This window comes from Notolepis coatsorum, assembly GCF_963971535.1.
Source record: "Notolepis coatsorum genome assembly, chromosome: 8".
NCBI classification, from domain to species: Eukaryota; Metazoa; Chordata; class Actinopteri; order Aulopiformes; family Paralepididae; genus Notolepis; species Notolepis coatsorum.
Genome location: NC_140172.1, coordinates 147,673,878 through 147,687,596, shown reverse-complemented (window position 1 = coordinate 147,687,596; position 13,719 = coordinate 147,673,878). Strand labels below are relative to the sequence as shown.

General features: G+C 44.4%; 1 protein-coding gene across 1 annotated transcript in view; it reads right to left on the bottom strand.

The window, feature by feature from the left end:
* Positions 1–5,940: 5,940 nt before the first annotated feature.
* Positions 5,941–13,719, bottom strand: part of LOC311233068 (transcription initiation factor TFIID subunit 6-like) — a 53,647-nt gene continuing 45,868 nt past the window's right edge. Inside the window, 3 exon segments of the mRNA XM_084319937.1 lie at positions 5,941–7,020; positions 10,217–10,408; positions 12,868–13,041. Of these exon segments, the coding sequence (XP_084176063.1) occupies positions 6,751–7,020; positions 10,217–10,408; positions 12,868–13,041 (636 nt within the window). The 3' untranslated portion in view covers positions 5,941–6,750.

Genomic DNA, 13,719 nt, shown 5'->3' with positions numbered 1-13,719 from the left:
AGCTCAGCGTTCAACACCATAGTCCCCACCAGACTGGTGGACAAGCTGATCGAGCTAGGTCTGAGCTCCGCCCTGAGCGCCTGGGTACTGGACTTTCTGAGTGAAAGACCCCAGGCGGTCAGGGTGGGGGGTCAGACCTCCAACACCATCACCCTGAGCATCGGGTCCCCCCAGGGCTGTGTTCTAAGCCCCCTGCTGTACTCACTCTACACACACGATTGTGTGGCCAAGTTCAGCTCCAACTCCATAGTGAAGTTCGCAGACGACACAGTGGTGGTGGGGCTGATCTCGGACAACGACGAGAAGGCCTACCGAGAGGAGGTTGAGGTACTGGAACGTTGGTGCCAGGACAACAGCCTGCTCCTGAACATTGGTAAAACCAAGGAGCTGATCGTGGATTATAGGAGAGGACAGCAGGAGACACACACACCACTGATGATTAACGGGGCTACCGTGGACAGGGTGAGCAGCTTCAAGTACCTGGGGGTCCACATCTCAGAGGATCTGACATGGTCAACACACATAGACACAGTAGTAAAGAAAGCGAAGCAGCGCCTCTACCACCTGAGACAGTTAAGGAAGTTCAGAGTATCGGGGAAGATACTCCAGTCCTTCTACTCAGGAGCTGTAGAGAGCATCTTGACCGGAAACATCACTGCCTGGTATGGGAACAGCACGGCACAGGACAAGAAGGCCCTACAGAGAGTGGTGCGCTCAGCCAAGCGTACCACGGGTATTGCGCTACCTCCCCTGCAGGCTCTATACAACAAGAGGTGCAAATCCAGAGCCTGCAGGATAATGAAAGACCCCCACCACCCCAATAACAGCCTGTTCCAGCTGCTGAGGTCAGGCAGACGCCTGCGAACCCCAGCTACTAGGACGGAGAGGCTTAGGCTAAGCTTCTTCCCCCAGGCCATCAGAGCCTTGAACAATGAACATTGAGAGACACAGAAACTGAACTATCCACACACTAGCACATACACGACACGCACGCTGAGCACGCTCACACACTAGCAGCCACTTTAACACTCATGCCGCACACACGCACACTTATGGCCAGAGGAAAGGCCACTTAAATTAGTATAACATCAGGAACAGTGTATTGCACTACTAAAGCTACCTAGCATGTCCTATATGCTCTGTAAATACTATGTACAGATACCGAGATGGCACACCATGTACCTGTTTATTGCACTGTTGTTTTTTATTGGATTCTATTATATGTTGTACCACTGTATTTTTATTGGACTCTATTATATGTTGTACCACTGTATTGCACATCGTCGCGGGCAAGACCAGCCGCATTTCATTGTATACCTGTATGCCGTGACAATTAAAACTCTTGACTTGACTTGAACTGCAGGCATGTCAGAACATGCCCAGAGTCTGCGTAGTAATACGAGACAAGGACTGAGGTTGGGACTAGATATTCACTTAAGTATAAATACGGCGCAGGTGTAAACGGCAGTACCTTACCTAAACCTTACCCACCTTCACCACGAGTCAACGTGCAGTGAAGTGAGCAACCTTGCATCTAAATAGAGCATTGAGAACCGCGTGCGAATAGAATGTTAAAGTGTCAGAGTTTAATGAAGTAACGTTGAGTTCGACTTAATCTAATGTGAAGTCAATAGTCGATAATTTATTGTATATCGTGCGGTCACAGTTTTTCCGTGTGTAGCATTACCCATCGGTTCGTCGTGTCTTTAGCTAGTGCACTTATCCAGGCTGTGTGGCCTAAATACGTCGCCCACACCCGAGGAGTCCTAGGCGAGAACCGTTGGACATGTACACAGGAGAATCGGCGCCGGCGATTGCAGAACCATTCCTGGTTGGATTATATTGATTTGGGACGTGACTACCGGAGAAGAGCACCGTTGATTTCCACTATCGTTTGGGATTTAACCTCGTGAGGATTACCACTCGGGCCTGCCTCGTGGACGGGGCTGGCTAGCTGTCGTCAATGCTGTCGAGCATCTTGGATTACAACTATTGCTTTTGTCTGCTGATCAAGGGAGTACAAGCACCGACTCCTGTACCTGGAGTCTCTTTATTCCTCGTTGACTCAGACGGAGTACCCGAACATTCCTCTACCCTCCAGGCCTTACACCCCGGAGGGAACCCATTGTCTCCAGTTGGTACCGGTGTTGCCCTATATAATTGCTACTATACAACAGGTGGCGTCAGCTTAGACCCATCGTAGGATTCCTGCTATTCTTAGTGACTTATGCTCTTGACTGACTTTACGTATATTCTTCGCCATACAAGCGCGACCCTAATTCTCATTCTGTAACCTAACGTTGCCTAATAATAATAAATTACCCTCCAATAGTATTTCTGTGTCAATGCCGTGTTCTTGTGGGTGTTCACCATCTATATTTGATGTACTGTCTGGCCAGTAATTAAAGTACATAACTAGCAGTGGTTTAATCTATCACAATCTTTAATACAGTCAGGGTTTTGTAACCCCTCAGTTACAATTAGCATCTATTGGTCAGTTTAAATCTTTAATGGCAAACCAGTCTGCAGTTGTTTTTAATTATTTTAAATATGTAATCGATTGACTTTCCATTTCTATAAATTGAAAAATGTTATATCCTAAATAAGAACTTGCTCTCAATGATCCTTCAAGATTAAATAAAGATTGAATGAATGAACGCACCAGCAAACATGGCCTCAGTCTTCACACAAACCCCACGCTGTAATCCAACATACCGCTGGAACTATGAGGGGAGACATTTCAATTTCTTTTTAAAATAAAACACTACACCCACCAACAAATCAATACAAAATCCGATTTATTTTAGCGATACAAAGAATAATGAAATCAATTAGAATATTGGCAGCAACACATGGCAAATGCTAGATACACTTCCAGAGTTCACTGGGCATGATGACAGTATATACAGTATATGTCAGGGTGTTTCACTAGTTTACACTAGTTCACGACTGGAGACAAATAATTTAATGTAGCCGACATGATGCTGTCCCAGGGGGGGGGGATGTTACATGGCGAGGGTGGTGGAGGACTGGTTGGTGGAGGACACAGCGTGGACGTCTGATCACTCCTCGTGGTAGCGTCTAGACCCCGTAGCCGGGAAGGATGCTGTATACAAGCATTTCCTAATTCTTAGCAAGGAAACTATAAAAGAAGGAAGGGTCATCACGTCACGGTGTAGCGCGTGAACACACATTGGTGCCAAGTGTGGAAACGTTCAGTTCGGCCGACGTTGAGTTGAATGTCATCAGCCGTCTCCTCGCTTATGTCATTTAAACTGGTTTTCACCTCGGATGTCAGAATCATCTGCAATGTGTTGCCTTGTTAAGTAGCTAACGTTTGATATATTGGTTGATGTATTCTTTCCTCAGATAGCTGGTATATTTTTTATTTTAACGTAGGCTTCTATAGGGAGGTGTAGTGGTTACGTCATTGCCGTTTTTCGTGTTCCACCCTCTGTTCCAACGCAATGTATTTCCCCATTGCCCATTTCTAAATCGTCTAGTTTTAAAACAAATAAAGCATTAACATTGGCATGGTGTACCTTTCTGTGCTTGTTCATCCACAATCTATAGCTCAACATGAAAATATTCGCAATTAATCATAAAAATAAATCGCCAAATTTTTTTTCAACCAAAAATGCTTAAACAATTATGTTAGTGATAGAAAGGAACTCATTTTGTGCACAAATGGAAAGCTTTTCAATATTCATGAGGCAGAATTGTTACAATAGCCGATAATCCATTTTCCCAATGATAAATCCCTATACGGGTGGAACAACCAGTGATGTCAGACTACACCGCCCTATAGAACTGGCACCAAGCAGAGCATAGCACGCCGGTATTCTGACATGATGACCCTTCCTTCCTTTATATTTTCCTTGATTCCTAGGTGGTGGGAGTGGTCAAGGTAAGGGATGGTTTATATATATATATATATATATATATATATATATAAACTTAAAAAAAAAGTGAGTTTCCATGGAGACGTCCTTCCGGGCTACGGGATCTAGACACTACCTTAACGTGTGTGCCTTTTAGAGCCAATCACAAGACTGCTCACCTGCGGAGAGAGCATGAGATATGAAAGAGAAACTAAACAGCTACCTGATGCATTCAGCACAAATCCCCAAAAATACACGTACCATCTCTAGTGGATCAACCCAAATAAAAAAATACACAATAATTATTCAAAAATTATTTTGTGTCTTCTGTAATCAACTTGGAATACATGATTGGTGTCGATGGTGAATAACCACAGCAGGGCTCCTAACCAAGTCAAACTGGGTAAGCAGATGAGCATGTATGTATACATTTATTTATGTTGCTTTTCTGGAACATTTCATTTTGTTGGAACATCTTTAACATGTATACCTTCTACGAATCAATCACTCAGCTTTTATTTTGAAAACCGGAGGTCACCGTTAACTCATTCAGAGCCACGCCCATATGACCAAATTAGGTCTAGCGTGCCAGCACTGAAGTCAATGGGAGGACGGGGATATTTGCGAACGCTTAAACTATATCTTAAATTATGGCTATGGGTCTAATACACCTGTCGCTTATCAATGACTTGCTTGCAGTCAACATGTACGAAACGGATTGTTTTTTTCATTGGTACATTTCCGTTTTATACCGGTTTGAATACGAGTATAGTTTGAGATTTCTAGTAATTCCAGAGAAATCCGCGATAATAGCCCTTTAGTGGAATACACAAAACACATCGTCATTTTTCGGCTCATTTATGAATCGTTTTCAAATAAACGCTAGATTATCGATAGTATATGTGTCATTATGCACGCTAGAGAAGCGGGCTGAAAAATCAATTATCCGTGCCTTGGTCAGCGCTAACGGCACCAATTCCTGATCGCCATTCCAAATATTGATCGCGTTTATTGATCCAACGTTATAGTCCAAAACACATAATCGACGCTGCTCCCAGCCTCCCCAGTGAATGTGGTAACACGATACTGCTTTAGGGTTGGGATTAGCGTTTGGATTTGAACGATTCCGGTTCCGATTCAGATTCTCCATTTTGATTCCTGTTCTAAACGATTCTCGATTCCGATTCTTTGAGGTGCAGGTCAAAACAGGTCACAGCTTATTTCGCAGGAGATTTTTTATTTTATTTTATTTTTTATATAAAAAAAAATGTCATACTATTCACATTGTCAGTTGACTTGATACAGTTTAATTTGGTTGCTGTACTGTAACTAGGGTATTAATTAACAAAGTAATTTTTTTTTTATAATCTAAATTAAGAATCGAAATGCAAATATGTTCCAGAACCGGAAGTTAGGAACCGGTTCCTATTAGAACCAGTTCTCGGTGCCCAACCCTATACTGCTTGCCCGAGAAGGGAAACCTTGGACCAGAGTTTTTTTTTCGGATGCACAGTCCCAGCCAATCCAATGCAATGATGTGCAATACCATCCGGGAGACGATAGGTAGCGGTATTTGCCCTTTGCGAGCTCAGACCCATTCCCAATGATAACGTCAGGCTGGATGGATGAAACATGAATGGATATCGCTAATAAAAGAAAAAACGATTAAAACCCGACCATACTCATGATTGGCACGCAACGCATGGCGAGTTAACCCGACTATACTCATGGTTGGCAATGAATGGGTTAAGGGAATTAACGCCAGGGGACCGAGGTCTCTGCAAGTCCTGGGAACCTCTGATGTCAGAGGTCATTCATGAACACACATGGAGATGGAGGTATACATGTTAAAAAAAAATACAGGGAAATATCCCTTTTTGAGTTGAAATGCTGGTTGAACGTGGACAGACTTTAGCCTCAAGGGGGTCATATTTTCATTCACTAAGGGGAAGGCAAATAACAAAAGATTATGAGTTTGTGCTGAATGGGTCTCATTCTCCAATGGACTTACGACAAAAAGGGCTTTCATTTGAGACATTTTCGGGCAAGAAATGAAAATAGACAATATATTTATAATATAATATTAATTATATATGTTTTATTGGGACGGTTGGTGAATCCCAAAATCAGCCCGAAAAGGTCTCAAATGGCTCTAAGAGAAAGCCCTTTTTGTCGTAAGTCCTTGGAGAATGAGACCCATGGTCTTTATCCTGGAAAAGCTCACGATAGAACTTCGCACTGTGCTCCTGATTACTGGCTAGAATCACAAGACAAGGGTGAGTCCGTGTCGTCAAAGAAACGTATTTGAAAACGGCTTCCACCCGTTACCACCGCGGCGGAACAAGAAGTAGCTTCATCTGGTGCCGAGCTTCTTCTCGTGGGAACATCAGCGCTGCGTCACCCTCCTCGTCTTAGAACTCTAGAGGACCGCTCGTCAGTCGCTTCCGTCATTGCGATTGTTGTCGGGCGTGACGGTCACCCCCTCGTTGAGAATGAAGTCTAATGCATTGTTGTCCAGTTTGACTAGCCTCCGGTGTGAGAGAGCGACGTACAGACAGAGAGCTGGATGGAGAACATGAGCCATGTAGCAACGTTCGGGGGGCTTGAGGAAGCCAAGCATCCACCAGTCGGCCAATGGAAACATCTACCAGTCGGCCAATGGAAACATCTACCCGTCAGCCAATGGAAACATCCACCAGTCGGCCAATGGAAACATCTACCAGTCAGCCAATGGAAACATCTATATCCGCTCTACGTTCCACTTTTTTTGTGTGTGACAAGAGTTCCGTTGCGTTTCGCCCCCTCGATGTTCAACCCGTCCCCTTTAAGCACCTGGCAGCTGTCAGTGGTCAGCGGCGGAGATCGTCTCTCAATGCGGGGGCTGCGTGTTGGCGCCCGGGGATTCCGAGCGGTCCATCTTGATGGCCGTCTCCAGGGAGGCGGCGGAGGAGATGGAGGCCGGGATCACGGAGTTCTTGCTCTCCAGCGAGGAGGACGAGGGCAGCGACACCACGATGTACTTCTGGAGCGGCCGAGGACCGCCGCCGGGCTCCAGCTTCACCAGGGGCTGCAGGGTGGAGGTGGGGGCGCTGCTGGTCACCGGGGAGTGACCCGACTGGGAGGAGCTGAGGGTGATGACCTGGTGCGGAGACGGTGAGATAACAACGTTAGACTCCACCCCTGTGTACGTTAAGACTCCACCCCCACATCACATCCCTTTTATTTTCTGTGACGAGCGTTGTGCTCGCTGAAATTAGCTTTTTTTCGTTCCAAAATGGTCCGACAACAATAATAAATAAAAGCAAATATGTCAAATGACATATCTGCCAGCAGATTCGTCTTGGCAAGATTTCTTGAAATAAGTACAAATATCTACGGTTCTCTCTCCTGATTAGATCAAATGGGAACGGGATACCAGGAAATGTATTTTGTGTTACTGGGACTAGGAGACCCATGTTACTGACCAGACAGACAAAAATACCTTTGCAGCTAAAACATTAAACTAGCTGGATACATTTTATATCCACGAACCACAAGGTTAATTATTAATGTTTTGTTTATGCGAATATCGTTTTGTCTCAAAAATATATATTTCCCCTTGTTTCTACTAGAGCCATATGAAATCCGCGTTCACAGAATCGCGGACGGAATCACGGAATTGACCAATAAAAATGGAATCAACTGCAAAACGTGGAATATTGCAGAATTTGGCCTAATCTGGACTGAAATTCCGTTTTTGGGTGGAACGTTTGTTGCAAAGCAAACATGACCGGGGAGGCGGGGACCGCTGCGTGTTACACACAAGTTACACAGCAGAGTCCAACCGTCTGCCATCTGGCTGCTTTGATGTTAACATCGTCAAGAAGCTAAGAAATTCTGCAATAAGCCCTAAATTCAGAGCAGAGCAGTATCCTAATGACTTTTATGCCTCCGGCGATAAGGTGTTTTACAAATTCTGTCAACGTACCACGGACTGGACCCGCAAAAACACATGCGACACTATTGTGATTAAATAGCTATGTAACGTTACAGTACATAGGACTATAGATGGAAATGATAGCTTCTAGCTAAATCTAGTGCACCCATCTATTTGTTTAATGCAAACGATTGTCATTACACACTGTCCTTTATAAACTAAATAAACTTAAACAGCTATGTAACGTTACAGTACATAGGACTATAGATCAGGGTTTCCCATTAATGACCTAGACTGTGGCGGCCTAATTACCGTAATTCCTCTAATAGTAACCCCGGCTTGTATTTGTTTCAACTGTAGCGGGTACCAGGCTTGTATTAGGAGGAGGCCTGTATAAGAGGGAGGCCTATATTTCAAATTTTCAAACGGATCATAATGAATAAATCAACATTTTGTGTCAGTTTGAACCCAGTAAAATGTACTGGGTTCATTTATTGAAACCAAGTACTGTATGAAATAGTAAACAGTGCAATTACAGGTGGTCACTGGTCATTTCAACGTTTTCAAAGTGAAATCAAGTAACTAGCTCAGTATGCAGCTCAGTATATTAGTAACCCGGCTTGTATTAGGAGGCCGGCTTATAATTGCTTAGCTCAAGAGCGCACCCGGCCATTAATAGAGACCCGGCTTGTATTTGAGACCCGGTTACTATTAGAGGAATTACGGTAGTCCCGCCACAGTTGTGTAATGAAAAATAAATAAAAAAGTAATTAAAAAAAATATATATTTTTTTTTAAATATAAGGTTTGCCAATAGGGATGTATCAGTAGTATTGGCAGTGGTAGTAGTGGCAATAATAATCCACTATATATTTTTATTTTCTAAAAAAATAAACCAATTCAACACAGGTAACCACTTTTGCTTAATTTCTTTGATGGCTCAAATGTATGCTCTAGTAGTCCAGTGGTTCCCAAACCTCTCCTCGAGACACCCCAGCCGTTCCATGTATTTGTTAAATTCCACCACCAGCACACCTTGATTCAACTAATAAAGGGTTAGTTAAGTTGAATCAGGTGTGCTGGTGGTGGAATTTAACAAATAATTCCCGGAAATAAGCTAGCCTGGTCCGCTAGCGCTAGCTGATGCAGTGACAGCAGCCAGCTAGCGAGCTTGTTGGATTATTTCACGTTCGCTATTAAGTAAAAACAAAACCATACGTTTATGTGGAATCTCACACATTTCAGGCATCAACGATGTAACTTTCAGAATGAATGTATTTGAATAGTTCCCAGTGACTATTGAATAGTAATTTAGTAGGGGTGCACCGATGTATCGGTCGGGTATCGGTATCGGCCGATAAGTGCCTTGTTGACTGCAATCGGCCTATCGGCCGATAAGCTCGAATGTGCCGATGGCAGTAGCCGATAAATATCCATCAATTTGTGTCGCGTCAAAAGGCAAAAAAAAGTTCAGTCGCATCGCGACCTGCACAACTCCGCCCCCGGCACACACACACACAAGCTACTGCATCAAAGTTACTACTTAACAAATGCATTCGTTTTGTGGCATTAACGTTATATAGTTAGTGTTACACGTTCAACAACATCAGCATACTATTTACCCGAACGTAGCAAGTACTAGCTCAGTTCCTTCCGTTGCTCATAGAGCCCTGAGTTTTACCCATTCTGCAATCTGTTAATAAAGTTTTCAATCAGACACATGTATAGAAAGGCTTTGTTTTATTATAACATTCATTGCAGTAAAATCATTATGCCTCATTTAGTCATCATGCAAAGCTAAAAGCTAAATGTCGGCCGCGCCGCGGCGGGGATCTAACGTTGTTGTTGTAGAAAACCTCTCGTCAAAATCAATGGCGGACAAAAGCGGAAGTAAAAAATGTATACGCGCTTGCCGATTGGTGGTCGACTGTCGACTGTCAATCAAAATTTCATTCGTTGAGAGCTCTGGTTGAGACAATAGTATCCAGCTGCAGCCCGGTAGACCATACTGGGAGAACTAGTATCTAGCTGCAGCCCGGCAGACCATACTGGGAGAGAGATAGTGCTATTTCTTGATGTTTCCTTTCTTGATGTTTCCTTTTTTTAAGTAAGTAAAGGCCTATGTTCATATCGGTGAGCACAATTTGTAACATAAATATACAGTAGTTTCATAAAAAAAAATATTACAAAAAAAAAATATATATATATATATATATATATATATATATATTAAAAAAAAATTGTCACAAATATCGGTATCGGCCGATTGTGTTAGTTGAACAATCGGTATCGGTGGCAAATTTTCATATCGGTGCATCCCTATAATTTAGTGAGTTTTGCTCATCTCTATTAATGTTCTTTCTTCCCTGGGTGGTGGTCAATTCATACGGTTGCCAAAATAGCCACTAATAAAAAAGTACCTGCTGGGTGGAGGAAGCTCCCGAGCTGGTTGCCATGACGATGTATTTAGTGGCAGGCGGAGAGGGCTGCGACGGGGTGCCGGGGCGGGGGGGCATCAGGGTGAGGGAGCTGGGGACCTTAATGATGCTGGGAGTGCGAGGCCCTCCGGGGCCACTCAGCCCGCTCTGGGAGACCGTCAGGGTGGGTCGAGGCTGGTAGGAACACAGACACACCATGGTTACAATTTACAAAACCTCTGTGATCAGACCCTCCTTATTTCATACACCTGTCATCTACTCACTGCAACACCGGAGCTGCTCACCATATCTCTATAACACCAGAGCTGCTCACCATATCTCTATAACACCGGAGCTGCTCACCATATCTCTATAACACCGGAGCTGCTCACCATGTCTCTATAACACCAGAGCTGCTCACCATGTCTCTATAACACCAGAGCTGCTCACCATGTCTCTATAACACCAGAGCTGCTCACCATATCTCTATAACACCAGAGCTGCTCACCATGTCTCTATAACACCAGAGCTGCTCACCATGTCTCTATAACACCAAAGCTGCTCACCATGTCTCTATAACACCAGAGCTGCTCACCATATCTCTATAACACCAGAGCTGCTCACCATATCTCTATAACACCAGAGCTGCTCACCATATCTCTATAACACCAGAGCTGCTCACCATATCTCTATAACACCAAAGCTGCTCACCATATCTCTATAACACCAGAGCTGCTCACCATATCTCTATAACACCGGAGCTGCTCACCATGTCTCTATAACACCAGAGCTGCTCACCATGTCTCTATAACACCAGAGCTGCTCACCATATCTCTATAACACCAGAGCTGCTCACCATATCTCTATAACACCAGAGCTGCTCACCATATCTCTATAACACCAGAGCTGCCCACCATATCTCTATAACACCAGAGCTGCTCACCATATCTCTATAACACCGGAGCTGCTCACCATATCTCTATAACACCAAAGCTGCTCACCATATCTATATAACACCAAAGCTGCTCACCATATCTCTATAACACCAGAGCTGCTCACCATGTCTCTATAACACCAGAGCTGCTCACCATGTCTCTATAACACCAGAGCTGCTCACCATGTCTCTATAACACCAGAGCTGCTCACCATGTCTCTATAACACCAGAGCTGCTCACCATATCTCTACAACACCAGAGCTGCTCACCATATCTCTACAACACCAGAGCTGCTCACCATATCTCTACAACACCAGAGCTGCTCACCATATCTCTATAACACCAGAGCTGCTCACCATATCTCTATAACACCAGAGCTGCTCACCATATCTCTATAACACCAGAGCTGCTCACCATATCTCTATAACACCAGAGCTGCTCACCATATCTCTATAACACCGGAGCTGCTCACCATATCTCTATAACACCAAAGCTGCTCACCATATCTATATAACACCAGAGCTGCTCACCATATCTCTATAACACCAGAGCTGCTCACCATATCTATATAACACCAGAGCTGCTCACCATATCTCTATAACACCAGAGCTGCTCACCATATCTCTATAACACCGGAGCTGCTCACCATATCTATATAACACCAAAGCTGCTCACCATATCTATATAACACCAGAGCTGCTCACCATATCTATATAACACCAGAGCTGCTCACCATATCTCTATAACACCAGAGCTGCTCACCATATCTCTATAACACCAGAGCTGCTCACCATATCTCTATAACACCGGAGCTGCTCACCATATCTCTATAACACCGGAGCTGCTCACCATGTCTCTATAACACCAGAGCTGCTCACCATGTCTCTATAACACCAAAGCTGCTCACCATGTCTCTATAACACCAGAGCTGCTCACCATATCTCTATAACACCAGAGCTGCTCACCATATCTCTATAACACCAGAGCTGCTCACCATATCTCTATAACACCAAAGCTGCTCACCATATCTCTATAACACCAGAGCTGCTCACCATATCTCTATAACACCGGAGCTGCTCACCATGTCTCTATAACACCAGAGCTGCTCACCATGTCTCTATAACACCAGAGCTGCTCACCATATCTCTATAACACCAGAGCTGCTCACCATATCTCTATAACACCAGAGCTGCTCACCATATCTCTATAACACCAGACACCAGAGCTGCTCACCATATCTCTATAACACCAGAGCTTCTCACCATATCTCTATACCACCAGAGCTGCTCACCATATCTCTATAACACCAGAGCTGCTCACCATATCTCTATAACACCAGAGCTGCTCACCATGTCTCTATAACAATGCACTTAACAATTAAAATTTGTACACGTTCCATACAAGCTCTCGCCAGATGCACAAAGCTCCCAGTAGCCCCCGCAAAAAAACAACTTCAATACAAAAACATTTAATATATTCAATATAATTTCATCTTCAGACAGCCGGGCTGCCCCCCAAAAGAAATGTAATACCTATGCAAATTAGATTTAAGACTTTTTAATACATTTTAAGGCCTTAAATTGAGAATTATTACTTTTTAATACCCCACAGATACCCTGTAAATGCAACTCCTGTGAAACCTGAGGTGGTTGGGGTGTGAGCGGGCCCAGATACCCGTGTGAAACCTTAGTGGTTGGGTGCGAGGCGGGGCCCAGGTACCTGTGTGATGGTTAGGGTGGTTCTGTTGACTTGATGGGCCTGCAGCGCTGCCTGGGTCCGGGCCTTCACTACGTGGGAGCACAGCATGGGGCCCAGGTAGCCATAGTCGATGCGGTACGGCTCTATGTTGTCGGGGAGAGGCCGCGTCTTGGCGATGACACTGGCACAGTGTTTCTGAGGAAAAACATCAACATGGCATTCATGGACGTGGTAGTTATAATAATAATAATAATTATAATTATAATGCATTTTATTTATAAGGCGCCTTTCAAGGCACTCAAGGTCGCCGTCCAACAATTTAAAAATAGTTAAATTCACAATCACAATCCATTAAAAAATAAAATCAGACAAAAAATAAAATCAGACATACGCCTGCCTAAACAGGTGGGTTTTGAGGTGGGTTTTAAATGGGATGATGGAGTCAATGTTCCTGATGTGGGGGGGGGGGGGCAGAGCGGCTGAAGGCTCTTGACCTCATGGTGGACAGACGGGCTGGGGGGACGGTCAGGTTGATGGAGGAGGCAGACCTGAGGGACCGGGTGGGAATGTTGATGTGAAGGAGGTCGGGCAGGTATGGAGGGGCGAGGTTGTGGATGGCCTTGAATGTATGGAGGAGGATCTTGTAATCTATGCAGTGTTTAATGGGAAGCCAGTGTAGTTGGCGTAGGACAGGGGTTCTGGTGATTATACGGGCAGCAGCGTTCGGGACCAGTTGGAGCTTATGGAGGAGTTTGTGGGAGAGACCAAAGAGAAGGGAGTTGCAATAATCCAAGCGGGAAGTGACGAGGGAGTGGACCAGGATTGCGGCGCTGTTGGGAGTGAGTGAAGGGCGGAGGCGGTTGATGTTGCGAA